Source organism: Coturnix japonica, chromosome 2 (genome assembly GCF_001577835.2).
Source record: "Coturnix japonica isolate 7356 chromosome 2, Coturnix japonica 2.1, whole genome shotgun sequence".
Classification (NCBI taxonomy): Eukaryota; Metazoa; Chordata; class Aves; order Galliformes; family Phasianidae; genus Coturnix; species Coturnix japonica.
This window is the reverse complement of record NC_029517.1, coordinates 63,115,187-63,132,677: the sequence shown is the minus strand read 5'-3', so window position 1 is coordinate 63,132,677 and position 17,491 is coordinate 63,115,187. Positions and strand designations below refer to the sequence as shown.

The window sequence follows — 17,491 nt, the reverse complement described above, 5'->3', positions numbered from 1 at the left end:
GGAGCTGAGGGGAGGCCTGATGGTGGCTGCAGCTCCTCACAGGGAGCGGAGGGGCAGCGCTGAGCTCTGCTCTGTGTGACAGCGACAGGGCCCGTAACATCATTAATATAATTTATTGTCACTACACTGAGTTGAACACAATAGTTCACAATGTTGAACACAATGACAGACTCCTGGGCTTCTCAGGAGTTTGTCATGATGTTATTACTCAGCATTCAGCCAGTATTTCCTTAGGCACAACTAGCTGCAACGTCACATCATAAGCATGCTGTATGAGTAAGATTTAATGAAGTCTAACACTTAGCCTGTTATCTGTAAATACAAGTGCCTTTTCTGATTTCTTGTTCTTTTTTATTATTATTTTTTTAATCAGCATTCTTCAGCATCCTGCATTGTATGCACATACGAAGACATTAAGCACGACCAGAGAATTTCAGGAACAAATTATGTCAACCTTCCTAGATATCGGACTGACTGTGCTTTTGCCTTTTACTCTCATCTCAGAGCAGACATGACTGGGCTTAGCTGGAGGTGACTTGCAGAATAAAACTCTATAATCCAGAGATGGGTTATAAAGCAGGTATGTTTATTCCAGCGCCGGGTGCAAGGGGGATAGCTCCACCAAACTTGCACACCGACTTGTAAAATCGTGACACAGATATAGGTACATCTAATACATAGTCAATGATTTCTCGGAATTCTAATACATAGTCAATAGTTCTCGGAATTCTGATACATATTCAATAGTTCTTTAGCATGCAGACCCCCTCTTGTTCTTATCAGGGGGATGCAACTCCTCTTCTGGTCGTCCGTGAGGTCTCACTCCTTATCTGCATCCTCCCTGCTCTCTCAGGCCCCTTGTTTCCTTTACTTGTTACCTTTAAATTTCCTTTACTTATTTCTATAACTACCTTTAACCGTCCCCCTTTTAGCCCCCTTTATTCCAAATTCCAGCAGAGCATCTGTTTCCTGCTTCACTGTTCAGAAGCAGGTAGAAAAATGAATATTGTGAACCTAAGAAGGGTTTCCCCAGCAGTATTACAATTAACATTGGGAAGGACATGACATTAATTTAACACAACTGTTGCAGAAGTTTGTAAGTCTGAAATACGTATAGCAAGTTTACAAGACTCGTTTATAACGTGCCGTGCTTTCTGAGACACGTCATTGCTCAGCAGGCTCCCACAGGAGGTAAAGCCCAGAGCACAACGGGCTTCACAACCACCCCCTACGTCAGCGCTGGACCTGAGGTAACCTCCTCCCCTCAGCCCTACAGCTTCCCGCCAACCCACCAACTTCCGCTACCGGGCGGGGCGGGGCGGGGCGGGGCGGGGCGTGCTGACGTCAAACGACGCTCACGGGGCGTTGCCCGGAAGCGGAAGCGTGTCGGCCGGCGCTGTGGTGCGGAAGCTGCTGGTGGAGGCCTTCGGTTCGGTTCGGTTCGGTTCGGGGCCGCAGTCCGGCTCGTGTCGTGTCCTTCCGCCATGTCGGGCAACCTGCAGGTACAGCGGGTCCTGTTGAACCCCGGGCTCGGCGGGGAGGGGCGCCGGGCTGGGCCTGGGGGTAGAAGCGCTGACATCAGCCGTGGTGGGATGACGAGGAGGCCTGGGCGGGGGCTCGGAAGTGCAGGATGGGCCCGGGGAGTGTCCTGCCCTGTTGGGAGCTGAAGGACCCATGGCCTGTGGGACGGGGCTGCGGCATGCTGTGAGCTGGAGCCGTAGTTTGGACTGGGGGTATATGAGCAGTGTAGTGCTTATATTGACCGAGCTGGGAGGGATCTCACTGCGGTTTTCCAGTACTTGATCACAGAATTATCAAGGTTGGAAAAGACCTAGATCATCCAGTCCAACCATTACTGATACTTCCCGGCTAAACGATATCCCTCAACACAACATCCAAACGTTTCTTGAACACTCCCATGGTCGGTGACTCCACCACCTCCCTGGGCAGTGCATTCCAATGCCTGACTACCCTTTCCAAGAAGTAATACTTCCTAATGAACAGCCTGAATCTGCCCTGGCGCAGCAGGGGAGCAAGACTGACTTTTTGAGTGGCCTGATGGAGATAGGGCAAAGAGGAATGGTTTTAAGGCATAAAAGAGGAGATTTAAGTTAGATGTTAGGAGGAAACTCCTTACTCAGGGTTGTGAGAATCTGGCACAAGGTGTCTGGAGAAGCTGTGCTGCCCCATCCTTGGAGGCACTCTAGGTTCTATGGGGCCTTGGGCAGCCTGAGCTGGTGGGGGTAGCCTTGACCATGGAAGGGGCATTGGAACTGGATGGGCTTTATGGTCCCTTCCAAGCTGAGCTGTGTGAAATTGCAGGGCCCAGAGTAAGCAAAGAGAGCAAAGCCAGTGTTCATTCCAAGGGTGGTGTTCATCCAGCTATCAAACTGTGGCCCCAGCAGATATAGCTTGTGCCTCATTTATGGTTACAGCTATGCCTTATTTTGTACAACTTTCATATAAATTATTTCCTGTTTGATACTGGTGTTTTTCATCTCATTAGCAGGCTATGAGCCTTCCTAATGCAAAAAAGTAGCAGAGCTGAGAGTCTGATACCTAAGTAATTATTTTCTTGGTTTTGTTTAAAAAGAAAAATACCAGAAACAGTCAGTACATGATGTAGGCCTTTGGTTTTATATTTCAGAGGAGCAAGGCCCTAAGATGCCCTGTTAGGAGAGTTTACCATTGATCAGAGACAGTCTTTACCATTTAGATCACGGAACAATAGCATTGTAGAATATCCTGGGTTAGAAGTGATACACCAGAATCATAAAGTCCAACTCTTATTTGCTATTTGGGTATAGTGTCGTTTTTGTCATACCTCTGTTTTTGTTATACCGTATCCAGGAGTCTTCGCACTGTTCCTATGGTATTAAATCACTAAAGTAACAGAAATTATTGTTTGGAATTGATTTTTGTTGTGCTGAGTTAGAATGGTTTCAGCAGGGATAGGGAGGTGATTGTCCCTCTCTACTCTGCTCTTGTGAGGCCCCATCTGGAGTATGTGTCCAGGTGTTGGAGCCCTCAGTACAAGAAAGACATGGAGATTTTGGAAAGGTCCGAGGAGGACACAAAGATGATCAGGGGCTGGAGCACCTCCCCTTGAGGACAGGCTGAGGGAGCTGGGCTTTTTCAGCCTAGAGAGAGAAGGTTGCGGGTGACCTCATTGCAGCCTTTCAATACCTGAAGGGAACTTACCCCAGGAGGGAGTAAACTCTTTGAAAGGGCTGAAATAGCAGACACGGGGAAATGGATCTAAGTTAGGAGGGAAGATTTAGGTTGGATGTTAGGGGGAAGTTCTTCACTTAGGAGAGTGGTTAGGCCCTGGAACAGCTGCCCAGGGAGGTTGTGGATGCCCCTCCCTTGGAGGTGTTCAAACCAGGTTGGAACGGGGCCCTGGGCAACCTGATTAGTAAAGGTTATGTTTGGTGGCCCTGCCAGCAGGGGGTTGGAACTACATGATCCTTGAGGTCCCTTCCAACTGGGTCATTCTGTGATGTCTGTGATTTCTGTGGTTTGCAGAAGGCAACGCAAGGTCAGCAGTGAGGAAAGATTTAAGTTCTGTATCAAAGAAACAGATGTTTGTTCTGTTTCCAGCACTTGTCACAAAGGATCCATAGTGTTACTCGTCAGGTGATTGCTTTGAAATTGATTACTCTCGATTTCAAATGGATGCAACGAGAAGATCTTTTCTTCCATAAATGCAAGACAAAGCAATAGAAGAAGAAACTTTGCTCCTTCTCTGATGGTTACAGTTTATCAGCTTAGTTTTGACTGAGACACATCAGAGTGTCTGGTTTCTGTTGAGAGTATGTGCACAGCAGTGTCTAGTGAAAACCCTGTGATGACACTGAACAGATTTGGGCACCTCAGCACAGGAAAGACATGGAGGTACTGGAGCAGGTCCAAAGAAGGGCAATGAGGCTCGTGAAGGGCTTGGAGAATCAGCCCTATGAGGAGAGGCTGAGGAAGCTGGAGCTGTTTAGTGTGGGGAAAAGGAAGCTGAGGGGAGACCTTATCACCCTCTTCCAGTACCTGAAAGGTTCTTACAGTGAGAGTGGGGCAGGTCTCTTCTCACTAGTGACAAGTGACAGGACGAGGGGAAATGGCCTCAAGTTACGCCAGGGCAAGTTTAGGTTGGATATTAGGAAGAACTTCTTTACAGAAAGGGTAGTTAACTACTGGAATAGGCTCCTTGAATCGCCGTCCCTGGATATCTTTAAGAGCTGTTTGAATTACTTACCTGTGTTACAGAAAGCGGTTGACCTGGCTAGTAAGGCAGCACAAGAAGATAAAGCAGGCAACTACGAAGAAGCCTTCCGCTTGTACCAGCATGCTGTGCAGTATCTTATCCATGTTGTTAAATGTAAGTGTAATGCGTTGGGTGATTAAGTTTTATATTGCCTGGAGTAGTCTCCTCTATTGACATCAGCATTTAACTTCTGACTATCATTGACATTTGTTTTCTGTAGTGTGGCTGAGGTGTTATATTATGCAGCTTGTATCCTCACTATATTGCATACCTGCTTCTTTCCTGTATGAACTCTTAGTTGTATCCACAGGTTGTTTTTTGCTTATTAATTCATGTCATTTAGTTTCCTATGGTTTTTCCAATGGCATTTTTTACTCATATCAGTCACGCTCATCACCTTGGCCAGCAAAATGTCATAGCAGTTTGAGGGGCTGAAAAAGCTTCTAGTGCCATCATCCTTACTCCTGTTCAGTCAAGTTTTCAAGGCGAGGCAATGTTCAGGTGTATATTTGATTTATAAGTGATTACTTACCATTGATTTGTAGGTGTTAACTTCTTTCCTGTCACTTCTTTCCATGGCGTAGGGGTAAAAATAAGTCAATGAAACGTTTGGATATGTGGTAAGCCCCAAGAGAGCGATCTTGATACAATGTAAAGATGTTTTCTGAATGATGCACGTGTATTTTGCTGTTAACAAAGCATTGTTTCTCTTCAAACTCTCAGATGAAGTACAGGGTGATAAAGCAAAGCAGAGCATTAGGATGAAGTGTACAGAATACTTGGACAGAGCAGAAAAACTGAAGGAATATCTGAAAAAGAGAGAAAAAACTGCACCAAAGCCAGTTAAAGAGTCTGGTCCTGCTGATGGAAAAGGGTATGTTTTGGGGAAAGGTAAAGCAAAATACTTTCTCAACTCGGCTTATTCTGCGATTCAGCTTTTCAGAGATCATTGCAAATAGTGTTTTTGAAGTGCTTCACTTCAGGTAGCTACTAATGTTGAGGTACAGCGGGCTTAGAAAGGAAAAATAATGTGAATTAATATCACAGGCTTTTTGTTCTTGTTTGCTACACCTTTGAATGCTTTCATAGGAAATTCACTGAAGAATGGAAGCTGTTTTGCACTCATACTTGCTTTTTGGGCTCAATGACAGTGAGCCTAGTGACACAATTCTGCATGCGAATATCTAATAACTAGAAAATAAGTTCAGATTTGGTCATGATTTCTGTAGTCTGAGTTCTATCTGTCTCTCATCTGATGAGAGGTAACGAGGTTCTGTCATAGGCCAATGTTCCGAATCGCTCTATTGCCTCGCTCCTGCCTATTCACTGCTTTCCTTCTATTAGATCTGTTTTTCGTTTTGCACATCTGGGAGCTGAATCAGCCCACCTGAACAAGCAGAGCCTCTTTCGTATTTTCTAGGGTAGAAGAAAGGTTTCACAATGGTGTCTCTGAGTGAGGTTGCCCTTTCTGGTAGCCTTGAACAGCCAGCACTGCTCACTTGTCTCTTGAAACCTCACCTGAGGTTTCAGCGTCTTTCATTGTCTGCTCATATAATGGGTTTTATTTTTTGAGCTGTTCTGCTGGTTTATAGTGGAAGGAAGCACGAGGCTACATGTCTCCATTCCATTTGTTCCCTATCTCACCTACTTCATTCTACTTTTAATTTCCAGTTTTCTGACAAGACTATAGAGAGTTTTGTGATGCTTAGTGGAACTGACCAAGTCCAGTTGCACTTTTAAACAAGGAGTAAGTGCCAGCATCTGCAGTGAAACCATTTTGCTGCTTCCACGGTGCTTTTGTTTCCTAGAGGCTGAGTCAACACACGTATAAGTATGTTAAGAGGAAGGGCTCAGGTCTGTAAGGAAGTTGAATTGGTTGCAGCGAGGGGGATTAGAATGTAATATAGAAAAGCAAGGATATAAACTTGTAGAAAGCTGAATGAATCTAAAATCATAAGGGTTTTCATTCTTCTGAGTGATATTTTTTCTGCTTCTTGCTTTCTGATCTGTAACGCAGGATAGCAGTCTTGATGTATTTCAATGTTTCTTTTTGGTTTCCAAATCAGGAATGACAGCGATGGGGAAGGAGAGTCAGAGGATCCTGAGAAAAAGAAATTACAGAATCAACTTCAAGGTAACTCTGAAGCCTGTGTTTGTTTAAATGGAGGTGACTTTGGTCAAGTGGATTTCTAGTTGCTTGTTGTATTTTCACCAGTTAACTTGTGTCTTTAAGTGGCTCAACTAATGTACTCTACATACAAAAATAAAGTCTTTATGGAAATATGGGTTTGTGTGCCATGAAATTCAGTGGTGAATATGTTGAAATCATACCATTTATCAATTAAACATTTTCCAAAGGGAATAGTCGCAGGATCCCAGATGGCTCTTTTGTCAGACTGTGCCAGTTTATGTGCTGACATATTGCCTAGAGGCCAGAGCTACAGATGTCATCCAAGTGCGTAGTATAAGCAGGACCATCTTCACAGAAAGGCTTGAACTCAAGTTGATAAGGTGGGAAGATGGATTCTTGTTTGTTCATAGCAACAGGCAGGATTTCCTCATGTTGCACTGATGAGGGTGTTACTCAGTTGCGTAACATAATTGTGTTTTTGAAATGACGTGCTGTACACATGCAGTGATGCAATACACAGCAGTAGTTTTTTACATAGTAAAGAAACGGCTTAGCTTGATACTCCTTAACGGTAAAGAATTAGTAAGAGCTTCCCTGGCAGATGATATGTATTGATATGAAGAAACTTCATTCTCCTTATTTTCACTATAACAAAGGTGAGATGCATTTGTCTGATCTCTCAGTTTCTGTCATTTCAGAAGCTGTTGTACACCTTTGTAAAATGTATTCTAGTTTTGCTTCTCTATACATTTACTCAATTCTATGTGTAGCCCTATGGGACAGTTTCCTGTACTTTAAAATCAATAAGCGTTGGATTCTTAGCCTGTGCCTCACTATAACCATTTTGTTTCTTCCCAGATTAATCCAACCTTCGGTTTCCTATGAACCATAAGGTTCTTGCTTATTAATCCTCTTGCTTTAAACATCTGAGATGTGAGATCTCTGGTGTCTTTAAACTTAACATAGGAGTCCCCTATACAGTGTAAGCTCTTGGCAGCCCTCACTTTGCTTATCTTCATTTTACTTCCCACGACAGCTACGGATATGCCCTGCATTTAGTTTTACTGCCTTGTTACTCTTAGCTGACTTTGCCTTATGGAACTTTCCACATCTATGGCTGTGTATCAACCAATTCACAGAGCTCTGAAGGCATAAGGGGAAAGTGACAAGAAAATAGCTTGCAAAAGCTGGTTGTGAGCTTATAGAAAACCCTTTGTAGAGAAAAGTGGCAACTGCATTGCTAAGTATGCTTGAGTACAGAAAGATAAGCATTAGGCCATTGACACTGGTTCATTTGGAAGATTTCTCTTACCTTTTGGATTTGCCTTGAATAGGATTTCACAATCTGCAGCTGGCTCACCAGCTCCACTGTGAGCTGTCCCATCTAAAAGATGCCCAGGTAATGGAGTTTTTATCTTCAGACTGACTAACCTGAAGTCTGGAGAGACAGGGGACATCACAGCTCAGCAGCTAAAATCAAATGAAGTAATTTGTGGCCCGGGGCCTGGCAGTAGGAGAGGAATTTAGCCAAGTCCAGGTGATGGAATTATGATTAGAGGAGCATGAGTTCCATCTTCTGCATTTTGGGGACCATGCATGTTTTGCAAGCGCTGTCATGAGCGCTGGTTTATATTGGTGGAAATAAAGTGTTTCTCTCCTCCAGGATGGGAAGACGGAGAAAGCAGCATGGGTAGGGTCAGCAGCGCCAACAGTCAAAAACACAGAGACTTTTTGTTCTAAGTTTTAAGGGATGTTTATTAGGTATTATAAGCAGCAGGCCGAGAGGCAGATGTTGGGCTCCCGGCCCGCCGGAGCCGTGCTGTGACGGCAGTGCGGTTCTGGCCTAGTGCCACCGCCGGGGCCGCCTCTTGCAGTGCGGCACAGAGACCTGGGGGCTGCTGCGGGCCTTCCTCTTCGGGGAAGAACACAGCCGTAGCACAGCTGGTGCTGACAGGGGGTCACGTAGGCGACATCCTCCCGGATTTGCCCGCAGATGGGGCAGGTCCAGTTGGATGGCACGTCCATATCCCTGGGCTGTGCAGTGGGCTGGGGAGAGCTGAGGTCGGGAAGCTGCTCCCCTCACAGGTGCTGCAGCAGGCAGAACGTGTTACGAACTGCAAGAGAGAGAGGCCACAATCACTCACAGTCCCAGGGGACTGTGATGTCCCAGTCCCTCAGCAGCAAACCCTCCTGATCCCAGTTCCCCACCAGCTGCTGCAGGGGCCATGTCCTGCACCACTCACCTCTGCTGCTACAAGCACAGCCTGTGTGGCCCCAGCTGCCTGATCCAGGCAGGGCTGGGGGAAACACTGGTGATACTGTGGGATGGGCACCAAGATCTGGTGCCAGCAGCCACACAGCAAAACACAACCAACTAGCTCAGAGCTCCAAGTCTCGCTGCTTTGCTCAACTGGAGTCCAGGCACGAGTGCACACTGAGTGCTCACAGCCGGGTGTTTGCCGATGCTTTCCTGTGCAACCTACTCTAAGGAGCCTGCTTCGTCTGGGTGTATGTCTTGTTGATCTCCTTTTAGGAACTGTACTCTTCTGTAGCTGCTGTTGGTATGTTTGCTGATCAGTTACAGAGTATCATTGCATGTCACAGAACTTCTAACAACTGTCTGCTTATTGATCTTTTTTTGTGGTAAAATAAAAAAAATGTGAAATCTTTGTAGAAGTAATATTCATTTGACATCTCCCCAGGGAGGTGGTTGAGTCGCCATCCCTGGATGTGGTGCTCAGGGATATGATTTAGCAGAGGGTTGTTAGAGTTAGGGTACTATGCAGTGGGGTTGGACTCGATGATCTCTAGAGGTCCCTTCCAACCCCTACAATTCTGTGATTCTGTGTGTTAGGCTGTGGTTGGACTTGATGATCTTCAAGATCTTTTCCAACCTGGATAATTCTGTGATTCTATGACTAGCATTGTTTGATGCTTAAATCTGTGTGGAAATGTCTTGTTTTTATTTCATGTGGACATATGCATAGATTCCTTTTTCAAATCTATAGTAAGCAAATAGTAGAACAACACACATCACTGATTTATGTGATCTTATAGGTGCCATTGTTATGGAGCGGCCAAATGTGAAATGGAGTGATGTTGCTGGCCTTGAAGGTGCCAAAGAAGCTCTTAAAGAAGCAGTGATCTTGCCCATTAAGTTTCCACACTTGTTCACAGGTCAGTATTACAGCGTTTATTTCCTAACTTAGATACTACTGTTGAAGTAAGCTGTGTGAGCAGAGTCTAAGGAGAGCATTATGCTGATATATCAGAGGCTCAAACTGAGCTGGTAATGATCTATCTGACAGGTGTTTCTTAGATACATACAGAAGTCTTAGTAAATTAGGGAGCCTTCATCGTAAAGATAGACTTGCTCTTGTTACAGTGTTTTGATGATTGCTGATTTCTTTCTTGCAGGAAAGAGAACCCCCTGGAGAGGAATTCTTCTGTTTGGACCACCAGGAACAGGAAAGTCTTACCTAGCAAAAGCTGTTGCAACAGAAGCGAACAATTCCACTTTCTTTTCAGTATCTTCCTCTGACCTGGTCTCAAAGTGGCTGGGAGAGAGTGAAAAGTAAGTTGGAGTTGCCAGAGTTCCAGGAAAATATTACCAGAAAGAAATGAATTTTTCAGGGCTAGATGGGGCATTCTAAAGAAATAAAATTTGAAGGAAGGTTCATGTGTCTTGTTAAAGCAAATCTTAGATACTGCATTGAAGCAGAGAAACGTCAGCTAAAAGTACCATAATGCACTATATTTTGTGCTGCAGCAGCTGGACTGCTCTTCATTACTCAAGACTGTGTTTAAAAGTAGTTCAGACAAAGATATCAGGAGCACAATGGTAATCAATGAGCTTCTGAACCCAGCTGTGATTGTACAATGAAGTGGTTTGAGGTGCTGGGATACTTGGTTTCTAGTCACCTTCTGGCTCACCTGTTGCAGTAGCCCTGCAGATAACACATGGCCTTTCACCCCACAGAGGTGTAAAGGTTTTCTTCTACATTCTGTTTTCAAACAAAATCTTGAAGCTGTGGAAGGTGGGCATGTATGGGTTGGGAGAGATGACCACCTGTGAAATACTCACTCTGCATGTTTGTTTGTTACGATGCAATGTGTTAACATGGCCAGGAAGCCTAAAGTGACCTTATTCTGTGGTATCTCACTCAGCATCTCAGCATTATGCAGAGTTATTGGAGCTGAAAGGATGTTGTATCTTTGAGTAGCTCTGTTAGTATCTTACGTGGGATTCATTTTGTTTTTTATTTCTAGTTTTTTCTTAACAAAATCACTGTATCATAATCCAAAGTTACGTGTTCTTGCTGGTTTGCACATTAAGATAACTGCAGCTATTTCCTTTTTTAAGATTAGTGAAAAACCTATTCCAGCTTGCCAGAGAAAACAAGCCCTCTATTATCTTCATTGATGAGATCGATTCGCTGTGTGGGTCAAGAAGTGAAAATGAAAGCGAGGCTGCTAGACGGATTAAAACAGAATTTTTAGTCCAGATGCAAGGTAAGTTTAATGGCTTTCAGAATCAAAGGAATTTGGCTGTGCATAAAATACACAGCTTACATGTGAAAAGATCTGCAGCTTTACCCCATTGCGTTTTGTAAATGTTCTAAAACATCTACAGGCATTCTCTGTTTATTTTCTAAACGGTGAAATGATTTCTTCCTCGTTATAGGGGTTGGCGTTGATAATGAAGGAATATTGGTCTTGGGAGCAACAAACATACCTTGGGTTTTGGATTCTGCTATCAGGAGAAGGTATGTTGGCCTATGATTTATATATTTATGTTTATGGTAAGAAATCTGCAACCATTGTGAGGGTTCATCCTAAGACTATTTGGGTGAGCGAGCTACTTGATCCTTGCAGACGCAGCTCATGAGATGGACTGAGTCAAATAATGGGTGTTTAAACCATGTGGCCTCCAGAGGTCGCTTCCACCCTGAGCGAGTGTAGTTTCATAGGAGGAATAAGAGGTGAAGGTGGTACTTAAAATTTCAAGTCATTCTTTGCAGTGAGAACGAGTATCTCTCATTCTTGTCCATAAAACTTGAAGGAGCTTGTAGAGCGTGGCAGTAACAGAATTAATTTTCAATGGCTTTGGCCTGCTCTGTCACCTATAGGAAGTCAGTAGTGTTCTACAGAGCTTGGAGTTGGTTACTTCCCTGGTGGGAGGTCATTGTCTCTTTGAGAACAGATGCTTCAAATGAAGCACTGCAGTTATCAACCATTCCTACCAACAACTATATTGAGAGTAAGCAGTTTCATTTAGGAACAAAGTATGTACTGATTTGCATAAGCTTCTTTCCATTGTGCACCTGCGTGAGCCAATGTCTGTGCAGTGTTTTGCTTTTATCTTTTTCAAACCAGGTTTGAGAAGCGTATTTATATCCCTTTACCTGAAGACCATGCCAGGGCTGCCATGTTCAAACTTCACCTCGGGTCGACTCCAAGTCTCCTAACAGAAGCAGATTATCGGGAGCTTGGAAAAAGAACCGATGGCTACTCTGGTGCAGATATAAGCATCATTGTACGCGATGCACTGATGCAGCCTGTTAGGAAAGTGCAGTCAGCTACTCACTTTAAAAAAGTAAGTAAAAAAACCAAACGTTTTTCATATTACTTCAACTCTGAGAATTATCTTGCTCTGAATAAGCTAGAATAAGTGTGAACTGAAGGTGGGCACTTTTCTCCACATAGTTACGAGGAATACATTCAGCTTAAGGCACCAAGAGAAAGGAACACTTAAATACAATGTGGTTCAGAACGCAAGAGATCTATTTAAGTTCCAGAGTTTGCAGTGAGAAAACCTTATCAACCTGTTAAAATATGCCACCACCCTGTAAGTTTGCTGGTGGGGAAGAATATTTGATAGGTTTTTTGATGAACTTTTCCCAGTTTAAAATCAAAGAATAATTTGAAATGGTATTTCAGAGCTGTGACGCTGTTGTAAACTGTATTTGCTTAAAAAAAAAAAAAGCGGCTGTTTTGATATATCAGGGATTTTCTGGATTACTCCTTCCCTTAAGCAGCAATGCCTAAAGTATTTATCCATTGTTGTCTTTAAATGATGATGGCATTTCTGGCCAATGGGTTGTCACATTTGAGCCTTCCATTGAAATTTTCAGACATCTGAGGCGTGTCTCACTACCACAGAACAATGAAATAATCTCAGTTACCACAGTTTGCAGAGCAGCCAAAGGCAATTCTTACCTCTTTTGCCAAAAAAGAGAACAAACCTACAGTGCTTTGAGTGTTCTGATGCAAGTCTGTTCCACTTGTTTTGTTTGTACTTTAATTGGATGCAGATTCTTATTTTTATAAGAAAAATCTTTGCTTTATTAACTATTTCCATAATAGCAATTTGTCCCACTTAAATAGAATCATGGGATGGCTTGGTTTGGAAGGGACCTCAAAGCCTACCCAGCCCCAACCCCATGTCCTGGGCAGACACAGGGACCAGCTCAGGCTGCCCAGGGCCCCATCCAACTTGGCCTGGAGCACCTCCAGGGATGGGACACCACAGCTTCTCTGGGCAGCTGTGCCAGCGCCTCGCTGCCCTGAGTAAGAAGTTTCCTCCTAGCATCTCACCTAAATGTTCTCTCTTTTGGTTTAAACTATTCCCCCTTGTCCTAATTGCCATCTGCCCGTGTAAAAAACAAAGTTGGTCTGCCTCCCGGTTCTAGCATTTTGCTCAATTTTTGTAACTCACTGTAAACCACTGCTTGTTCCAGATGATTGATATCGGTTTGTGCAAGTGAGTTTCTAATGTTATAATCTCCACTTTTCTTTGCTGTGCTTTCAAAACAGATTGGAACAGCAAATCCGCTTCTCTGCTATTTAACAACAAACAGTTGTTTTTTGATCTTTGTATATGTTCTGTGTTCTTGGGGATGTGTGATACTTCAGTGACAGATGATAGAACTCCGGGTCTTAGATGTGCACTGCAAAAAGATAAGAGGCAGCTGGTGCAGATTTTGAGGTTCTGTCTGTGTATCTGGAAAAAAAAAGGATGGTTTCTGTTCTCCCGCTAGATGGCCCCATTTTCTGTCAAGTACTGTTTGAGGTTGTGTCCAAAAAGATGCCCACAACTTTGTAGTGCAGTAAGTAAAAGCTTAAAAGGACATCCGAGGCAGCTCAACTTGAGGGACACTCAGTAATAACTGAGTATATAATAGTAATAACATTTAGAAATGTTAACCAGTGGTGAATGGACTCCTGCAGTGATGGATGACTAAGAGGAGAGTGGTCTTCTCCAAACAGCAGTGCTGATACATTGGCTTTCTACAGACATTCCTACCTTAAAGGCTCATTGGTTCTGACGTGATACGAGTTCAAGTATCTGACTATTGCTGCATGTTTCGTAAGTGAATGATGCCAGCACCTTTTCACAGTTCCACTCTGCTGGATAAGACTTCTCAGTGGGTGGGGGGAGTCAAGAGAAAATGAAGGGAATGCTTTTGCTCTAAAGATGTTCAGTTTATTTGTTTATGTGTTTATTTATTAGGTAAAAGGACCATCAGTGTCAAATCCAAACACAGTGGTAGATTTGTACACCCCTTGCTCTCCAGGTGATCCTGATGCTGAAGAAATGACATGGATGGATGTTCCAGGGGATAAATTACTGGAGCCTAAAGTTTCCATGGTGGGTTTTGTTGTTGTGGTTTTTCTTTGTGATGTTTCTTGCTTTGCAGAGCCCTGAACATACTCAAGGCTTTTTAAAGCCAGCATGCAAGGCAATTGGCTGAGCCCTTTGTTTATAGACGTGCTTGGACGTGCCAGATGACATATTAATCCCAACACAGCATGACAATAGAACATGCTTATCAGCAAGCCAGCTCTCTGTCACTGATAAGCATTTATCATTGTCTAGTGGCATGTAGTATAGACAGCACCCAACTCTTCCTCCTTTAATTTTTCTCTTATTCCTTTAAAGCCTTCAGAATCCCTGCCCCATCATATGTTATTTTCCCATTGCTCTACAGCATCGTTGTTGACACCGACAAGTGGGAAGTTATATTCAGTGTAACTTGAGAAGAATGTGCTGTGGGTAAATTTTGCCCACAAAAGAAATGCAAGCATAACCAATACAGTGTAAAAATCTGGTGGATATAATGGTAGCTTGGATTATACTTCATCACAGATGATGCAGCTACATTGCTTCTGTCTACAGATTAAAACGTCATACTTGAGAGAGATTGAATTTTAAATGCACTGCTTGAAAGGTTACAAATTGCTGAGCACTTTGTATGTTGTATATTGTACCCCCAAGCAGCAGAAGGTTCTGAGTGTACGTGCACTGTTTGAAGGAAGGACTTGATATCAGATTTGTGCTCACTAATTGTCTGTCTTCAGGAGTTAAAAAGTGACCCGTGTGCAGAAATGTTTAAATAAGAGTTCCTACCGTCAACTTGTTTGAAAAGGCTTTTTAAAGCTTACTTTTCTTTGCAGTATTGTTAGCAGTGGTACGTTTTCTAAGCGCATTTTCTTGCTTTCTTTCTTACAGGCCGACATGCTCAGCTCACTAGCTAGCACGAAGCCAACAGTTAACGAGCAGGACCTGGAGAAGTTAAAGAAATTTACAGAAGACTTTGGTCAGGAAGGCTAAGCCAAAGATGTCCGTGGATCATTCGAACTTTTGCTTTCTTAAGTATTCTTGTGTCTTTATCAATGGCACTCCAAATAAATGCCGATAAACTCTCTCCTTTCTTGTTTTGCAGAAGGAATAGAAGATCTGTTTGCAAAGACCCTTACGCTTTTATATTGTATTGTTTTCTTCAGACATCTATTCAGTGTCTTCTATCGGAAAATAATACCGAAAATACAATTTTAGCAAAGTGATGTGGCAACTCATGTGAAATATTTGTAATTTTTCAATGATGGGTTCAGTTTTAGCTATTCTATTAGGCCTGGGCATGAGCGAGTTTTGAACTTCCAGTAGGCTCAAAAAGAAACCCTTTTTTGAGGGTGCAAAGAGAACCGATTTGCCAGGTGTTTTCAGTAGCCGTCAGCCCACATGTTGATTACTCCTTTCATTTAGAGAAATGCAACGAGATTTGGTAATTGAACATAACTGTGTGTTTGCTGTTAAGGTAAGAAAGAAAACACTGTGAGGGGAAGACTGTATGAGCCAGTGCTTTGTTTCAATACTGATGAATGCGGTATTCGGCTTTTTCTGCTGTGCTGTGTTAGAAAATTTTGCCTTAAACAGCAAGCTTTTGTTTTTAACTCTTTACTAGCTGATACACATGTCACTATGCAATTGAGCAAAGATGTTCGTTACATGCAAGTATGGGAAAGATTTTCTGATGGCTGGTTTTTTAAATCCGGTTTTATCAGAGTTTTGGCTAAAGGTAGGAAAAAAAGCATTGAGTAGCACTTGTAAGATTCTGTATGTTAAGGCTGGCAAGGTATGGATAGTCCTTGAAGAGTGTAAGGGAGGCGTTTTGGGAAGCAGCATACTCTCAGGGGTGAGGAGCACGTAGCACGATATAGCCGCAGACTTTGCAGTGATAGGTTAATTCAGAGCCCCGCTGATCACTATGGCGTCCAGGTTACATCAACTTAGCGCTTCATCTTTGGGAAGAGGCTGGCACTTTAGTGCAGAAGTAGCGCTTCTGTTGATTATTGTTTTTAAGAACTACAGATTGAAACGTGCCTGAACTTACAACGCTACAGTGTCAGCACTGAGTTTGTGCCTTGTAAGTTTGCACTGGCTGTAGCTGCGAAACATGGTTGGGATACCCAGAACGCTCTGTTCTGTAATGGTTGTGCAACTCTGTTGTGCGTATGCTTTGTTTAAGTTGCATTCAAAGAAAATTGCACACTTCATGTGCATATGTTACACGTACACATGCACATAGATGATTGTCTTTTTATGGGTTTTGGTTTCCTTTATGTACATATTTTGTGTACTTGATAAATCATAGGATGGGTGAAACTTGCTGTGCTTAAATGAAGTAAAATGTACAACACCAGTTCTGTTCTGTGAGTGTTTCTTCAATGTTACTTTCAAGAATTTATCGCTTCAGTTTAGGCTTTTGTTTCTACGTTTGACAGCTAAGCAAAATACTTAGAAATTCTTTCATCTGCGAGGTGCTGAGCTTCTGTTTACTAACAGAATGAAATGTTCTTTCCAAAGTCGTTCAGTTTCACACAGCTTTACTTTGGTCTTGCACTGGAAAATGTGAATGTGATTCAGTGAGCTGCAAATCTTTTTGTGGACCTTTGTGGGCCAGCGGGGAAATTCCAGTGGAGATGCAAGTTACTGTGGTTTGTAAACTTAATCTTAGTTGCAGCAGGGTTGTTTGTTCTCAGTTGCCCCTGGTGAACACTTCAGAAGTGAGCCACGCTCTGGCATTGCTCTCACCTGGAGGACTGAAGCTGCTGTCTGAATTACTTGTTAATTGACCTTCATAAATGACAGTCCTTTATGGCAATCTTAAAATTCTCAGGAAATGTGTTTCTTTGTTGTCGTCGTAAGTCAGTTTATCCTATGGGTTTCTCTAAACCTAACTGTAATCCCTTATCTTTAATGTACAAAAGTATGCTGTATGTTTTAAACTTGCATCTTGCTGCTTGCTCAGTTGTGGGATGACATCTGTAATGGAAACTTTGGTGTTTCAAGTTGTTTTTAGAAATATTCCAAATAAACACCGCTGGTTAGAACTGCAGCTGCAAGGATAACTTTTTGTTCTGCTGTTTTTGTACGGTGAGAATAAGTTGATCACATATTCCTAGCTAAGTTATCCCAGAAGATGTAGCTAAATGGCTGTGGGGGAGGTAGGGAGGAGGTGTCATTTACTTCAGCTTTCAGGGTTAATCTGAACTATGAAGGCTACTCCAAAGGTGGTATTTATTTTATTATATCAACCCATGGTGTCAGAGGCAGATGCTGGTGGTTTGGCAGTAGTGGTTGAACCTTCCTACCAATATTCCATGATGTGATCTTGCTGTGCGACAGATGGCAGCAGAGGGGCAGCCTGACAATGGCATGTGACATGGGAGTACAAATGAAGTAGAGGTGTCATTGAATTCCTCCACACAGGAAGAATTATGCCTGTTGACACTCATCAATGCTTGCTGAATATTTATGGAGA

The 17,491-nt window shown here is 43.1% G+C and overlaps 1 protein-coding gene across 2 annotated transcripts; it reads left to right on the top strand.

Annotated features, from left to right (window-relative positions):
• Positions 1-1,349: 1,349 nt before the first annotated feature.
• On the top strand, positions 1,350-17,078 carry VPS4B (vacuolar protein sorting 4 homolog B). 2 transcript variants are annotated; one of them, XM_015854583.2, is made up of 12 exons: positions 1,350-1,502; positions 4,258-4,369; positions 4,979-5,129; positions 6,322-6,389; positions 9,444-9,563; positions 9,804-9,960; positions 10,750-10,898; positions 11,071-11,152; positions 11,763-11,982; positions 13,900-14,037; positions 14,899-15,009; positions 15,113-17,078. In XM_015854583.2, the coding sequence occupies exons 1-11, from the start codon at positions 1,485-1,487 to the stop codon at positions 14,998-15,000; spliced, it is 1,317 nt and encodes a 438-aa protein (XP_015710069.1). In that variant the 5' UTR covers positions 1,350-1,484; the 3' UTR covers positions 15,001-15,009; positions 15,113-17,078. The 2 variants fall into 2 exon arrangements, with proteins under 2 accessions (XP_015710069.1, XP_015710068.1); XM_015854582.2 differs by having other exon boundaries at positions 14,899-17,078.
• Positions 17,079-17,491: the final 413 nt, after the last annotated feature.